Source organism: Patagioenas fasciata, chromosome 4 (genome assembly GCF_037038585.1).
Source record: "Patagioenas fasciata isolate bPatFas1 chromosome 4, bPatFas1.hap1, whole genome shotgun sequence".
Classification (NCBI taxonomy): Eukaryota; Metazoa; Chordata; class Aves; order Columbiformes; family Columbidae; genus Patagioenas; species Patagioenas fasciata.
This window is the reverse complement of record NC_092523.1, coordinates 73893023-73909756: the sequence shown is the minus strand read 5'-3', so window position 1 is coordinate 73909756 and position 16734 is coordinate 73893023. Positions and strand designations below refer to the sequence as shown.

At 34.9% G+C, this 16734-nt stretch overlaps 1 protein-coding gene across 2 annotated transcripts in view; it reads left to right on the top strand.

Annotated features, from left to right (window-relative positions):
- SEC24B (SEC24 homolog B, COPII coat complex component) overlaps positions 1-16734 on the top strand; it is a 45899-nt gene that overhangs the window by 13828 nt on the left and 15337 nt on the right. Inside the window, exons 4-13 of one of the 2 annotated variants that reach the window (XM_065836754.2) lie at positions 3901-4005; positions 7987-8067; positions 9856-10037; positions 10348-10532; positions 11691-11793; positions 12651-12777; positions 13324-13433; positions 14401-14513; positions 15922-16040; positions 16408-16463. In XM_065836754.2, the coding sequence (XP_065692826.2) occupies positions 3901-4005; positions 7987-8067; positions 9856-10037; positions 10348-10532; positions 11691-11793; positions 12651-12777; positions 13324-13433; positions 14401-14513; positions 15922-16040; positions 16408-16463 (1181 nt within the window). The remainder of the gene's footprint in view (positions 1-3900; positions 4006-7986; positions 8068-9855; positions 10038-10347; positions 10533-11690; positions 11794-12650; positions 12778-13323; positions 13434-14400; positions 14514-15921; positions 16041-16407; positions 16464-16734) is intronic. The other variant, XM_065836755.2, reaches the window with a different exon arrangement.

The following is a 16734-nucleotide window of genomic DNA, read 5'->3' as shown; positions in this document are numbered from 1 at the left end:
GTTCTGGTTGTATTTACATTAATACAATCAATAATAAATGCATGTACAAATCATCACGTGTATGTTTCTATGCTTAGATGGTATTTTGGTGAACATTAGAAGACTTCAAACTCTTTTCATTTAGTTTCGTTTGAAGAGTCAGAAATACTTAATGTACTCTTGCAACGATTAAGTGCAATAACATTATTTGTAGAAATTAATCTACTGAAAAAACAGAACACATCTACTGAGCATTTGTCCAGGTTGTTAGAATTCCAAGAGTGTTTCTCATGCAGAGATTAAACAAACTGATTTTTTTTCTTCTTATAGTGTGGTGTTGCCTACATGAAAGCATTCTGGAAAACTAATCTGAATTAATTTTTAAAGTGGATTTCATTGCTTTAAGCTCCCGTGTGGTCATTCCTGTACAGAATTAAAATATTCTAGTTGTTTACTTGGCTAAGTTCTAAGAGTACAAAAAACTGCAAATGTTTTAAGGCCTATTTAATCTTACATAAATATCTGTACAAATTTAAAGCAGGTAAACTAATTTACTTGAAAGTGGCATCCTAGAGCTGAATTTGGAGAATGTGTGTCCTGTCTGGATGTTATTTGTAGGTTTCCTTAGTTGTTATGTTGATGAGAGGAGCTGATGAGTAAATTAAAATAATTTAAAGCAAAGAGTTTTAGAATGGAGAAGAGGGTTCAGTTTGTGAGAACTACTATTTGTAATAGTAAGATCTTATTGCCATAGTAAATTCCTTGAAAATATTAAGGTTATGAGTAGAAAGCCAGTTAAAGAACTTCAGAATATAGTTTATTTTTGCATGAGGTTATTTGATTTTCACTTTTGGTGGGGTCTCTGGTGTGAAACTTAAAACTTAAGAGTGTATATTTTATGTGGTTTAAGTTTTAAAGTCTTTAATGGTAAGGCTGTTTGTATTTAACACACCTAAATAGTTGGTTTATTTTGTAGGCAAATTAGTTCTTATCCCAGTTTATCCTTTTGTGTCCTCCCACCTACATTTCTAGCTGTCTGTAAAATATAGTGGGATAAAGCTTTAGAGTGTGATATTATTGTACTTCAGGTACACTGGGAGCAGGATTTAGAAATTTCCACTCCAAGAAATTTGTGTCAATTTAAATTACATGGTTGCATTTTAAGCCAGACCTATGAAGTAATCTCACTCAAATACTGATTTCAAAATAAGCATTTTGCAGTTCTCAGAATAGGAGATTTTAACATTACTAACAACTCTGTAAAAGATACTAAGCAGCACTGAATTTTTGCAAAAGAAATCGGGATGAAGCACATGGTGGCACTTGGAATTGCTGTCTTCAGCCACCTATTTCTGCCTTACAGTTGCTTTTTCCCCTGTGCTGGCCTACTGGTGGCATTGCTGGGCAGTGAACCTGGACTGGGGGCTTTTCCACCTGAGAATGACTTTTTAAATTAGATTATTTTTCAACCAGATGAATTCTCAAGACTGATTTTTGTTTCTGGACAGTTATGCTAGCACAGTAGTATCCTGAAGGCAGAAATTTGAAGTACTGCTGACAATTAAAATAAAATTCTTCACAAACTCACAAGGCTGGTAGGAGTCAAACCAGCCCTGCTTCCAGAGGATTCACAGTGACACAGTTCATGGTACTCAACTTCTCTGTCACTAGCATATTTTTTAATCTTTTTTTTAATATATTCTTTCTGAACACATACATCTATTATGTATGTGACCAGTGACTGGAAAAGGGGGGAGTTTAGCAGTGAAAGTTTTTGTTTTCCAAAAAACATTCCGAAGACTTTCAAAGTAGCATTAGTAGATTGACTAATTCAGTCTTTTTCTCTCACCTGCCCATGCTTGCAATTTTTGCATTGGCATGCCCTTTCCAGGTAGATTTACTTCCTTTCTCCTCCTTTCTGTATACATTGTATTTGTTAGTCTGCCTTTGCACTCTCACACTGTGGCCACTTTCTTGTACTTCAGCTTTCTGTGTTACAGTCCATCTCTTGTCATCCTGACCTTTTTTCCCTTTTACTTGCACGTTAATTAATTTAGGTTGTTTTTTCTCCTTGCCAGTGATGCAGTTGTTCTGTTTTATTCCACAGTAACTCTCCCAGGCTTGAGAAAAGACATAGTCTCCTTGGTCTGGTTTTGCACAGGGAATTATTTTCTTGTATCCTCCTTATCAAGAGCATCCAATAACCTTCATAAAAGATGAGACTGTGAATCACTTGAGCTGATCCCGTGTTTTAGCAGTATAGAGAAACTGGACTGTTGTAGCTCCTCAGTTGCACTTGAGTTGATTTTTGCCTTCATCATTGTGACTACTTGCGTTGCGGAGAAATTTGATTGTGGAGTATTAATGCACTAGATAATGTGAAATACTGTCAGTCTCTTCTTGCACAAACCTCTGTATGGAAGTTCAGCTTCTCAAGAATGTTGTTTTGCTCTATTTTCTTTTCCATTGTTTGAATAGATACTTTTCACCTTGATTCTGTTGTTTTTTCATAAGTGAAATTGAAGTGGTCCTCTTGTGTTCATTTGTTAACCCTTTTAAAAAAAAAAAATCTAACAGCAATTTTAGCCCATAGTTCAAATAAAATAAAGGTTGATATAGTTGATTTAAGTTGTGGATGGGGGGATTATTAATTACCATGATGGTTTCAGATTATGTGTAACATGCAACATTTTTGTAGTGATGTGTAGCGTTAAAATAAAGAACACTACTGTAATGATGCCATAGCGCTTCTACAGGGGAAAACAATCCCAGACCTTACAGAGTGTGAAAAAATTAGAAGTTTTGAAGAATTAGGATATTTTCTTGCCATAGCAATCCATTGGATTGCTAAGAGAGAAAAAATGGTCTCTTGCATCTGTTTAGAATATGTGTGCCTGACTACAAGCGTATTTAAAAATCCTTGTTAATTGTGCCCCGTGACAAGAGAAACTGAAAGATTTCTTGGAGGTGCTGAAATTGCATCAGTGATGAGTAATGTAGGAGAGTGATTATAAGCCATTGCTGCATGCTTTACTGTTTTAAAATGGTGTATGTATGTGCTGCTTTTGTGTACTGTTTGCGTATGTTTAGATATTGAAAAGAAACAGAAGAAAACAAAATCAGAACAAACAAACAACAAAGAAACAGCAACAAAGAAACCTGCTACCAAAAAAAAAACTGCTTCTAAAAAAGCCTTCTACATTACAGTGTGGAGGTGACTGTGGTAACAGTTGTTGTCACCAGATCGTAAAAGTGGATAGTGTATTTAGATGCTTAAATATGGGTCTACAAGCCTGAATTTTTAAGCAGTAATTTAGAATAACGCTAATCAAGTTTTCAGGTTTACCTAGCTTAAATTTCCCTGACTGTTGCTGAGGGATATGGTTGTACTCTCACATGTTGCAGCAGCAGTGTATTTCATTAATTTCTAACAGTGTTCAGAGTTACAACATGAATAATTCCTGCCTTAAAAGGAGTGGGTATGCCAAGAAAAAGTTTAATATTAATATTTTCATAACACTGTTTGAATTTCTCTGGGAATGAACTAATTTTTTATATATAAACTTATCAAAGTATTCTACTGGACAAACTCAAATACATGTGTAGAAATTCTGTGTGTGTTGAACTTCCTGGTACACCTGCACGCATGTGCACACACACATATAAAATTTGCTGCTAACTTCCATGTGCTACTAATACTTTGCTAAACTAGCCCACTAAAAACTGCTTTGGTTGTACTGCTCATATAGTTCCTATATGAACTATAGTTCTGTAGTCTAGGGTTGTAGATTTAACTATTTGCATGTTGGGATTTTCTCTGGAACAGCTAATTTCTCTCACTTTTAATACAATGATTTGTGACTTTTGTTTCTCATCTTTCCTGTCTGTCTGACTTTTGTGTTTGTGCTTTCCACTTCACAGGCATGCAGTATGGTGGATATGTTAATAACCAAGCTAGCTCTGCACCAGCTCCCTTGTCATCAAGTTCAGATGATGAGGAAGAGGATGAGGAGGATGAGGAAGCAGGTTGGCTTTAGCTTTACACTAGTGTCTTGTTCTCTTCCTACTCAAGTTTTGTTCCATATTTCCATCCCCTGAAACTTTTTTTCTTTAAGACATCACTCAGACTTATCATGTATTAAGTTAACTAAAAATTTCCCAGCTGTTATTAGTATAGCAAACACAAGGGAGTTCAGTAGTGGTCAGATTTGATGTATCTAACAAAGTAATATTCACAACTTTTGAGACCCCCCATATTTTTAAAATTTTAATTTGTGGTAGGTTTTAAACTCTTACCTGAAGATAACTAGCTCTAGAAGTTACTAGATGCCATTAGTATCGTTACATTAAACAGTGTTTAATTTGTTTCCCATTTTACGTATAGGGAAGTCTTACAATTCAGGTAGTAAATATTGAAAGGTAAGAAGTGTGCTTTTTAAGACGGTAAATTAATTTGTGCTGCTTTTTTTTCCTCCTACTAAGGTATGTCTCTGTGGTCTGGCACATAGGTTCAGTTTTAACCTGCTCACTTTGTAGGCAACTTTAAAAGGTTTTTTAGTTTGTTTTTTTTTTAAGAAGCAGTTTGTCCTGCGTGATTGAAGTGCTACGTTCTTGGTTGCAAGAATTGCCTGATTTCGCACCACCTTAGTTTCTTGGGTGGTAACTTCTTTCTTACAAGTCTTTCAATCTATATAGGAGTGGTAACAATATTAAAAGCTTTTTGAGATTGAACATTAGACTTCTACCCTTGTTGACAGATGGAAGTAATAGTGGCACATACCTTGTGCTGATGTAGTACTCCCATTTGTGTGTGCTGGCTTTGAGTATTAATTTGGGATAGTAAACTTCTGTAACTTTTCTTTTAAGCTTATGATTCATTTTGTAACTAGGCAGGAAAAAATGGCGTCATATAATTCTGAGTGCTATTAGTATAATTAAATTGTAAAACTAGAGTACTGTGAAAATAGCTTATTGTGCCCTTAATGATATCGTGAAGAATGGAGCAAAACAATTATAACATCCAGGTCATAATTAAGTGTGATGGGTTTGCATTATGAATTTGAATAATATTGATTCAATTGTTATGCTGAATTATTAGCAAAACATTAGAAGAGAATAGTTGCTGTTGTCCTCTTTCCAAGGAGAAAGGCATTTTCAGCCAAAGACACTTGTCATTGTTCCAGCCAGAGAAGGACAATATTTGGAGGGTGCAATACTATCAATACAGGTTATATGATTAGACCACCCTAAGTAGAGTGCAGGTATTAGGATACTTGGTATGGCCTCTGTCATTCTTGCTGTTTCAAATTATTGGTTCACTTTTTTACTTTCTCACCCTTTGTGTGATAACACATTTGATCTTTTAACAGGCTTGAGTATTAGTATTAAATTACACACAGTGACTCTTGAATAACTCCTATTTTAAATCTATGGATACTTCCTAATTTTAGATAACAAGTTTTTTTTTTGTTTTTGTTTTTCTAATGCTATGAGTCTAAGTAGACTTTACCAGCTAGAAAACAATTCCATTTTGGGATATGAAGTTTGTTTTGGCTGTTTTCATGCAGCTTCTGGTTGAACTCTGCTTTATAAAGAATAGACTAGAAGAGCCAGAGCATTTTGTTGGTTTTTATTGCACAGCTACCTACTGAATTATCTGCAGAAATTATCTTTGCCTAATTCCATTCTGTCAAAGGATATGTCCGAACTTTTTTCTATATTCCCCACCATCTTTCTCTCTCGAGTTCTGTACTTCACTAAAGCCTGTAGCCTTTGAGCTCTCATTGTATTCAAATTTATTTTATGCAAAAGAAAGGGCATGCAGGTTCAATACATAGACTGTGTGACTGATAAGCTGCCTGTTCTGTGCCCTGTCACCAGGGGTTAATGTAAATCCTAAACTGATCCTCTCCTGTAGATAGGCTGTGCCAGTGGTTTTATGAAAAATAGGTGTTGGACATCTGGCTGCTGGTGTTTGTGTAGCTTCTCAATTTGTCACTCTCACATGTTAGATCTTTAACTATGTTGCAAAAGAGTTCTTGAAAACTCTGAAGTCAAAAGTTATATTGCTAAAATAATTACATAACAGTAAAAGTATGTTTTAAGTGTTAGTTTTGTTCAAGCAGTGTTTTCTAATTTTTTTTTTGTTTATAAAACATTTTTTCCTGTGTTCCTAATGTGTTCTCTGATCTGGTGCTTATTATGCTAAAGTAAACTCTGACAGCTCTTGTAGCTTAATTTAAGCACAGGAAAACTGTTGTTTAATTATGTCTAAGTTCTTGTGTTTTTTATTGAGGGAGAGATCTGAGAGATTTTCATGATGCACGTGACCAGCTTAGAGTTCGAAGCTCCTTTTGGTCTGCGGGAAACTGTACAACTTGCGGGTTTTGAGTTAACTGCTTGTTTTCCAGTGGAGAGTAGAACAGGGTACATAGTAATTCTTGTAGTTATTGGGACTCTGACAGTTTTCAAGAATATGTTACAACATCTGAAAGTTCTTTAGAAGCAAAGACCTTAAGTGCAAGTTCTTCAGTAAGTATGTGAGATATTCAGTAATAGGATTCACGTTCTTACTTTAAGTTAGGCAGACCTTGTTTGTCTTTCAAAATATCTGAGATTATATTTTCTGACTACAACTTTTCTGCATGTCAGAAATGATGCATATTTTTTTGGTAGTAGAAGTAGGACTGAGTGGCATTATTTTTACTTCCAGCGTGCTTTTAAAGTATGTTCTTTCATATATTTGTCAAATCAGTTTCTCTTTTCCAGCAGAGCTTGGGAAACATATAGTGTTTCACCGTATCATTAATATCTTACTAGTGAAAAGAGCAACATCATTTTCTATGAAATTTTATTATAGGTGGGTTTAGTTTTATTAATACAATTTACCATGAGAAAAACTTTAAAAAGTGACGTAGTAGTAAAAACACAAAGCTTGAACTAGTGTCTTATTTGTTCACAACTGTGCATATATCCTGTTGGTATTTTTTTGAAATGTAGAACTAACTTCTGGTCAGAGAGAAGAAAAACTTCTTGCAAATTCTTAAATCTTGATCTTGTTGACCTAATAAAAGTATATCTGGGCTTTTCTGTAGTAGGACTTACCAGACATTTGAATCGGTGTTCCTGCTCAAAGAACAAAATAATGAATTCTTTTTCCTTCAGTTTCTAGAATAGAAAGATAAAATTTGTTAAGAGAAGAAATGTTGTAGTTATGTTGTTTAATAAGCGTCAGAAATACAAAGGGAAATTTACAGTGAAAAACAATCTGAAAACTAATGTTGTATGAGTTCCACTGTTAATATATTATTTAAAATAAAATCTATTGTTAGTGTTTTTTGAAGTAGTTTTTCTGTTTCATAGCTGAAAGCTTTAAAGGCAGAAAGCTCAAAAATAATCTATAGAGTCATGATGCTGCCATGCTATTGATGTGTCCCAAATTTCAGTGATGTTATGTTTCTATATGTAGGAGACTCTTTACTTGCAAACCTCAGTTGAAAGAGGATCAAATCTCAAAGTTCCACCATGGAAGTTTTTGCTTGAAGTACTTTCAGCTTCACAGTGGGACGTGTGGCCACTGAGGATCCTTCTGAGTAGCGCAGTGTCAGTGAAAGAAGTCACAGTAGAGACTTTTTTAGCAATGTTGTACATTGCTTCAGTTGCTGTAATCTGGGAAGAACTTCTAGTTTAATAGGAAATTACTGTATTTCAAGAAACAACCTTTTTAGTTGTTTTTGTCCATTTCTCATTGATCTTTCTTTTGCTGTTTGTTTGGCATGTGCTTGTTTGTTTGTTTTTTTAATATCATGTTGATTGTTTATCTCTTCCTCCCCCTCCTCTTTGCAGTGGTAGTAACTTGGAAGTCATAGGACTCAAGTGGTCTTTTTTCCCCCAGGATTTTTCTTGACAGTTTCTTACCAAAGTTTTTAGAAAATAATTTCAGTCTCTCATTTCTCAAAAATTTGCCATTTTTGAAGCACCTAATTTTAACTATTTTTTCTCCCCCAGCAATTGATAGTTCCTCTACTACAAGCAGTGCCTCTCCTGTTCTGAACAATTATGATGCCCTGGAAGGAGGTGGCTATCCAGGTAAGCAATTTTTTGTGTTAATTCTGAACGATTCATTTAAAGATTTAAATGTTTACTGTTTGTTTGGTTGGGGTTTTTTTTCGTATTTCTGGTTTTGTTGATTGTTAATTAAAAACTAAGTGAAAGGAAATACCTATGTACAGGTTGGGGAAAATTATCAGAGAGAACATACCTCACTTTTCAATCACTTTTTGCAGTTTTAACGCTGAAGTTTGAGTAACCATTTAATAAAACTTCCCTGTATCATAAATCATACTTTACCTTGTAAGGTTAAAGGCAGCGCTGAAATCATTCTCTCTGTGAAACGGGCTTCTTTCTCTAGGCTATACTGTGTGCCTGGTTGTGTTGACATTAATAGCTGATAATAGCTGACACACCACTGAAGTTTTGAGAGACCAACGATAGTCAGTTTGCAGAGATGCTTAGTTCAGGTTTTCTTCTTCTGTTTTTCTTCATTTGAAGAAAATGGCTGCTATTTTGCTTATTTTCATCTCTAAAAATGTCTACAGTGTCAGGTTTGTTCTAAATAAACCTACTAGCAAACTACCTCAATTTTGAAATCTGTAGAGTTGTTATATCAAGAGCAGGTGGAGAAGATGCTCTTCAATGTAGGTATGTTAGCCAGTATTTTAAATGATAATTGGAAATTGGATTAATTGGGGGGTGGGCTCCCCCTCTGGCTCTTTCATTGTTCTGGCCCCTGAGAATGTCACAGTAGTTGGATGGATTCCTGTGTAAATGTCAAGTGAAAAACCAGTACTGCTGTCCACATAGGGTCCAGCTCATGCTGTAAGGCAAGCGGAGGCATGGCTGCATGATTACGAATTCTCATTTCTCAGCTAATAACTAAGCACTTTGGTTTTGCTGAAGGGGTATTCTAAAAATAACTTGTTCCTTTTCCTTTCCTTAGAGAGTAACACAATCAACTTTCTTTACATTTCTTAGATCTGTTTCAGTTTTTGTTGTTTTGGTTTTGCGTTTTTTTGTTTGTTTGGGGGTTTATTTGTTGTTTGTTTTTGTTTGTGTGTGGTTTGTTTTGTTTGATCTTTTTCTCCATTTATTCTGGAGTATTCACCCCAAATGTAGCTTCTTGTCAGTTGTTTTCTTGAGCGGTTGGTTTCTTTGCCCGGCACTTTTCCTGGTGGATTTTACCAAGCTTAAGTTCTTCTGAAATTTAGCTTACATTTGTAGGTATTTCTGCAGAGCAGTTTTGTCTCTTTACAGCCGTTTTCTATGAATTGAGGTCTATGTGCTACTTTCAATTCAGGCTTCAAAAACAGTGGGACCAAACTGTGCTGCAGGGATATACAGGAGGGCCTTGCATTACTTCTGGAAAAGCTCTGTGTCTACATTTAGAGACTAGTTCTGTTGTCTTAGCCTTATGTGTTAAAAGTATTTATAAGTGGTAGAGGACAGACTAAGCATGAATGGTTTCTTTTGACATTTATATCAAGTGCAAATCTTGGAATAAAATGTGGTTCTAAGAGTGTGGGTTTTTTTCCTAATTCAGTTGAAATACTGAAAGTTGCATTTTCTCCTGTAAAATAGTATTTTTTCAGTAGTTATACAAGTCTACAGGTATCTTCCTATGTATACTACCTTTATCGGCATAATTGTAGTAGTAGTCCTTGCTAATTTAGCCGGTCAGTGCACATAAACAACTTGATGGATAACGCAAAAACTTAAAGAAGGAAAAATTAAATGTACACAACTAAATGCTTAACAAGCAAACCAAGAAAGAAATAGTAACTATATTCAATACCTGTGGGATTTCTTTTGTCCTTCCAGAGACACGTTCTGTGACCAGCAGCCCAGTTCCTGCTCCATCAGTCCCCCAAACATCAAAAGCTTCTAAGCCCTTTGGTTATGGGTACCCAACACTGCAGCCTGGCTACCAAAATGCAGCACCACCTGCTCCTGTGCAGCCCAGTAACCCAGGACACCATCCTGGGTTTCAGCACTATCCACAGGTTTGGATTGTCAGCCTTTCTAGTAACTTGTTTTCCCTTGTGTGGAAGGGAATATGTATGATTTTCTATGTTGATTTGTATCATGAAATTGAATCTTGTTCAATGATATTTGGAGTGTACATCACATTTGTCTTAGCTTTTTAAAATTTCGCCATACAACTCTTCTCTTGTTTGTTTGAATTTGTTACTAAGTACTGCTGTATCGTTTTTTAATGCATGTCTGGAAAAATTAGGATTACAATAAGATTTAAGGTGGTTGTTTAAACATGACTGTGTGTTTACCAATTTGCAATGCTCTTACCTTTTTCAGCAATATCCAGGTGTGAACCAGCTGTCCTCTTCCTTAGGAGGGTTAAGCCTACAGCATTCTCAGCAGCCAGAAAGCTTGAGACCAGTAAACCTTACACAAGATAGAAATATTTTGCCTGTATCTTCAGTTCCAGCACCTGTGCCTAACTTGAATTCCGATCTTAGGAAATTAAACTGCAGCCCAGAGTAAGTGCACTGTGTCGAGAAGAGTGTCTTGCATTTTTTAGTGACTAATAATTATTTAAAGTGTCAAAAAATGTCTGAACTGACTCCTTACCTTACATTTTTGTGATGAGCTAATATAACCCCTTTCACTTGAAAATAAGTTTATTTTCTGCATTCTTACACAAATATTGAAACTGTCCTACCATCAGAATACATTATATATGCAGCATGAGTGCAGCTCACTTATTAAAACATTAAGAAACCTGCCTAATCTTTGCCTTGTTTTATAGATCTAAAAAGCCCAAATCAATTAATAAACACCTTAATGTTATGCATTACGTTTCATAGAATATTTTTGTAATATTGCATAGGATTTTTTCCAGAGAATTATGATGATCATGCCTAAATACACTGAATATACTGTGAGTATATTTTACTGTGGTAATCCTGCAATCATGATGCATCCTTTCGCCTCTAATTAACATTAAGTAGTGTTATGTACTATCCCAAGTCAAGTGCAGCTAAGTAAATGGAAATTGCTCTGCCAAAATATCTTAATTCTAATTCAAACCCAAATTTTTTTAATTGCTTCAAATTAACAATGTGTGGTCCTATGAGGAAACAAAAATCAGAAAACTGAGGGCCTTGAAATCACTCTTGGGTGGGGAACGCTTGGGACAGCACTATCAGTGCATTGGGGTGTTTTACTGCCCTTTATTTAGCTTTAAGTCCATCCTCCACTTTACATACACAAAAGACAATATTTTGACTCTCTTGGTATATTCTACTGTTTTCCTATATAGATACTGCTTTCTGAGAACTAGCAAATACTGTATTCCTCCTTTAGTTCCTTCCCACAAAAAAATCTTTATAATGAATAAAAAATACAACATTTTACGTTGAGCATTGTAGCTAAATCAGTTTTATTTCTTCAATGCAATTATGGTTTTGTATACTTGCATTGCTGAGCTATCAAATTGGGGAGAGGGGGGAGTATTTTTGTTTGTTTGTTTCTTTAGGAAGCTCTTTTTAATCTCTGCATTAATTTTCCATATTATATCAGCTTTGTAAAACACAGAATTTCTTAAATTTCATTTTTTCTTTAAATCAGGTGGCAACTCAACGCTTTAACGTTTTTTTATGTTTCATTGTCACCATGTTGTTTTTATTTTCTTCCAGCTCGTTTCGATGTACATTGACAAATATTCCACAGACACAGGCTTTGTTAAACAAAGCTAAGCTTCCTTTGGGTTTGTTGCTACATCCCTTCAGAGACCTGACGGTAAAGCAGCTTACTTTTTTATTTTAGTATATATGTTTAATAGACACATCTGTCCTATTTTTGTTTGAACAATAAAATATAATGCACTGTAAGTCCTAAATTTAACAGAAGTAGCAAAAAAAAAAAAGTTACTTAGGGAGGAGGAAAGGGAAAAAGCCTTGAAATTGCTGCTTCATTGGAATTCCTAAGGGAAAAACTTCCTTATTGTTGGAAATCTGTTTGGCTGTGTTCTGTGGAGCTCTGAATTTACCCCTCTGTGTGTTGGGTTCAGAACTGTCAGAAACCACTTTTCGGTGTTTAGAGTGCCCTCTTGAAAAGAGATGCTCATTTTGATTGTATTACTGTCATGATAAATGCTGGCAATAGAAGTTAAACACAATGGAGGGTTGAACTTGTGTTCACAACTGTTAAGCAACTCCTTTCCATCTAATATATTTATATTTATGTAAAAAGGTGTATAGCTGGTATGACATTTATTCATTAAATGTGTGTTCTTTGTGTAAGATTTGCTGTCTATCATATTTAGTCACTCAAGGTTGTCCTTTCATAATTCCTCCTACCATAGTAGCTGTGTTATTGTGGCTATGTCATTTAAAGTAATTTCATTAAAATCTTATGACATCTTTGATTTGTGATATTGGATTCAGACAATAATTCAATATTTCTTCCGGTTGTAAAGAGGAGGATATTTTTAATAAGCATCTTTATTACTCTGTTTGAAAATTAGCTAAAAAGATAAAGGGCAAGTTGATAGAATATCTCGTCTTACGAAGCTTTCATATGCTGGACTGCACAGTAATGTTTTCCATGAAATGTATTACATACCTTCGTTACAGCTTTCCATTGTTTCTTTTTAGCAATTACCAGTAATAACATCAAGCACAATAGTGAGATGCAGATCCTGTAGGACATACATCAACCCTTTTGTTTCTTTCATTGATCAAAGGAGGTGGAAATGCAATCTGTGCTATAGAGTTAATGACGGTAAGTTTTTATATTAGGAGGTTCCTGCATTATAATGTAGATTAAATGACAGCGTTCTTAAGATGTTTCTTAAAACCTCTGGATCAGAAGTCAGATGTGCTGTGCGTTTCCTGCAGCAAAAGGTTGTTTTGTAGTTTCCTGGGAGATGAAAAAATATAATCGTATTATCCTGCTGACTTGTATAATGAAATCAACTCACTCCATTGACTGCTACTGCAATATGCAAATGGAGCATGATGACAGCTCATAGTGTCTGCAATCCAGGCCAGAGGGTATGGGAAACAATATAGTTTGAAGGTGATTGTTCTGAAATACTCTTATTTGCATCAGTGTTTTAAAGTAGGGGATATATTGCTTCCTTTGTTTCCAGTTATTTAACTTCAATGTTGCTTGGGATACTTAAAATATTCCTTTGTTTTATATATCCTTAATGTAATTTTTTTTCTGTTGTCAGTGATAATTGAAATGTGTCTGCATTAGTTTGCTTGTCGCTGTCATAATGGTTTTTATTTGCTGCCAAATGTATAAATTTATTTTTTCTTACAGTTCCTGAAGAATTTATGTATAATCCTCTGACACGATCTTATGGAGAACCTCACAAGCGGCCAGAGGTCCAGAATTCTACAGTGGAATTCATTGCTTCCTCAGACTATATGGTAAAAAAAGTTTTCAATGGTAACTTCAACAGCAATTGCATGTTAATATAAATGCCTTTGAAATTAACATTAGATATTGCTCCAGTGGTGTGTATTAATTTTCCTGTAGAAGTCCTCTTAGCACCAAAGAATAGCTAAAATTTGTATTTATTTGGAGTTTTGGCAAATGTAGACATTCAGAGGCTTGTCAGTTAAAGGCAGTTGCAATTTCTGTAGTCATCCAGTGTAGTTTAATGTAGAAAAGTCTGGTTTAAGTCTGATGCAGTGTGGTTTCTGGGTTTCTCCCACATTTTGAAGGGGTTTGAAGCACCAGTAAGGAATTAATGACAGAATTAAATGGGGTTCAAATTTTTAGTTAGTAATTGTAACTGCGACGCTTCTAAGTAGGAGTCAGCCTGCAACTGCTGTGATAATAGTCTTGTCTCCCAAAAAGATAAACGAGACCTGGGAAAAGGCCCTGTTCATAATGTCATTATTAACAACAACAAAAATAAATTGTTCTCTTGTCTTTGAATTGAAACATTCTGGCCAAGACATTTGACAATTAACAAAACCAGCTTGTTATAGTTGGGAAAATGATCTAGGTAGAATATTGTAACCCCATTTAATGGATCAAATTGTCCACATGCTGAAAGAACAGCCATATTTTGAAGAGTGAATTCCATATCTGCTATCAAAGAGTCAAGTTTGAGTTGACTGTTGGAAGTAGAGACTAAACTATGTGTTTTCTGTTCTGAAGCGTAACACTGTATGCTGCTTACAAATGGGAATTAATAACCACTGGGAATTGTGGTTGTCTATCCACATGACTCTTGGTTAAGAAATCAGTTTTATTGCATAATGTATATTCTGCATTTTTCTACGTATTCCCTTTTCCCACTGCCCTTTCTAATGATGAATCATTTTTAACATTTCTTTAAATATGATTTTTGAACATTTTTTTTAATTTTTATTTTTCACTTTGTAGCTTCGTCCTCCTCAGCCTGCGGTATATTTATTTGTTTTAGATGTGTCTCATAATGCAGTGGAGGCTGGATATTTGACAATACTGTGCCAGTCATTGCTGGAAAACCTAGACAAGTAAGAATATAATTAACCTTTTCAAATTAGCTAATGTGTTATTATGAACAATACTGACCTACAGTTTTGCAGAAGACTTGCATAGTGTTTAAACATTCTGTCTCTAAAAGAAAAACCAATCCCCTCCCAAAATAAATTAAAAAACACAGTTGCTGAAGCAATTTACATGTTGAGAGCTATTTCCCTGCATGTGATTAAAGGTGTAATAATTTACTTACTTATTTATCTATAAAGAATATTTAGCTGTAACTTCTAACAACATATTGATTGTACAAATATCTATAAAGAGCATTTTCCCCTTACCAAGACCAATAAAAATAATAAAATTAGAGAAATTAAATCGGCTGCTTTTTGTGCTCAAACAGTTGAGGTGCTGTGTAGTGGATGTTGTAACCGCTACTGTGAGGCTGCCCAGCTGAATTGTGTTGTCAGTTTAGCTTTTTAGATCACAGTTACCCAGATTTGACTGTGCTGCTTTCTGTCCTCATTTTGCACTGGGACAGCATGGATGGGATTGGTGGTGGTGCTTTTTGAGGGAGGATGAACTGCACTGTGTTCATATCTTTTGAAAACCAATATGCATCCTGTAAAAGCCTTGCTCTGAAAATAGTTTTCTACAGGTTTTTCTTGGGAAACTTGATTTTAAATTCTGATAGATAACAACATGTACAGTAAAATTATTCACGTAACATTTATTGGTTCAGTCTTTCTTTGTTCAGATCTTTACAGGTATTTTGTTCAGAGTCTTAGAAACATGCTAAGTTGGTTTAGAAAATTCATTAAATCCTGTGCAAAGTCTGTAGAAAAATCAGTACATGCAGTTAATTTATATACCCGGATGGTAAAAACAATATTTGCCTCTATTGCTTTTGTTCACCATCATGGTGTTCAGCATTTGATGGTGTTTTGAGGAATTCCGTGTATTTTTCTTTTTGGATTTTTAATGCCATGCATAGGAATATGGTCCACATGAGAAATAAGTATGTTGCATTGTAGAGACATTGGATTTTGGTTTAGAGCTGTATGTACTCTGTAACTACCTTAGTAAATGGGGGTTTTGAATTACAAGAGAGCAGAATGTGCTATTTTCTATTGAAGAGCCGAGAAGGCTGGCTGCCTTCTTTCATGTGTCAGTGTAATGTTTAAATGAACCTAAGAAATTCTCTCTTGGAACAAAACATCAATATATTAGTGAGAGCTTATCTGTAACCATTAGTCTTGTAAACTGTGTCATTATCCCAGCTCTTCAGAAAATACTGAAGAAAAATTACTTGTATTCATGTTTCAGATCTCCCTTCACCCCTTTATATGTGGGCTGAGTTTCTGCTAACATCAGCAGGAGCTGTGTATATATATGTGTCTTGAGAGAGAAATTTAGGGGTTAATCCTTTATTTTTTAATGCTTCAGGCTGCCTGGAGACTCAAGAACAAGAATAGGGTTCATAACGTTTGACAGCACTGTTCAGTTTTACAACTTGCAAGAAGGTCTGTCTCAGCCTCAGATGCTGATTGTCTCAGATATCGATGGTAAGTAGAAAGAAAATGGAAACTGAATTTTCAAGAACTACTTTTTTTTTTTTCCCCAGAAGAAAGGCTGGAATCTCTCAGATATTTTGGTATTAGGCCAATTTTATTGAATGTGTAGGGAATATATGTTGTTTTAAAAATCTTACACTAACTGCAGAGTAGGTGATATTTTAAAAGTGAAATTCAAATGTTAATTTTGCTTTGAATAAAACAAGCTTCGTATAGACTGTATTATTCTCTCTAATATATGTATCAGAAAAGTAGACTGTATTTCATAGTATGTGTAGCAGTGGACAGTAATATGTTTTGTTCTATTTTAATCCCATTTTTTTCTCTAATAAAATGCTTTTTTCCATTCTCCCTACAGATATTTTCCTACCTACACCAGATAGTTTACTTGTAAATCTCCATGAAAGCAAAGAGGTATGATAGCTCAAAATATATCATTAAAGCGTTAAATATTGAAAACAGAGGTTCATTTTTGACTGTGAATTCAATCCTGCCTTCGTTATATGTAATTCCAATGCTACTTTTTAACTATAGAAGTATTACTTGTTGTTTGTTTGCATCAGCTTTTTCAGTTATGACTTTGTTTTCCTTAGTGTGTTGAAACTAAGCTGAAATGTTTAGTAATGTTTGTTCATCACTTCAGTTACAGCAATACAGCTTTTCAGAAATAGCAAAAACCTCACGC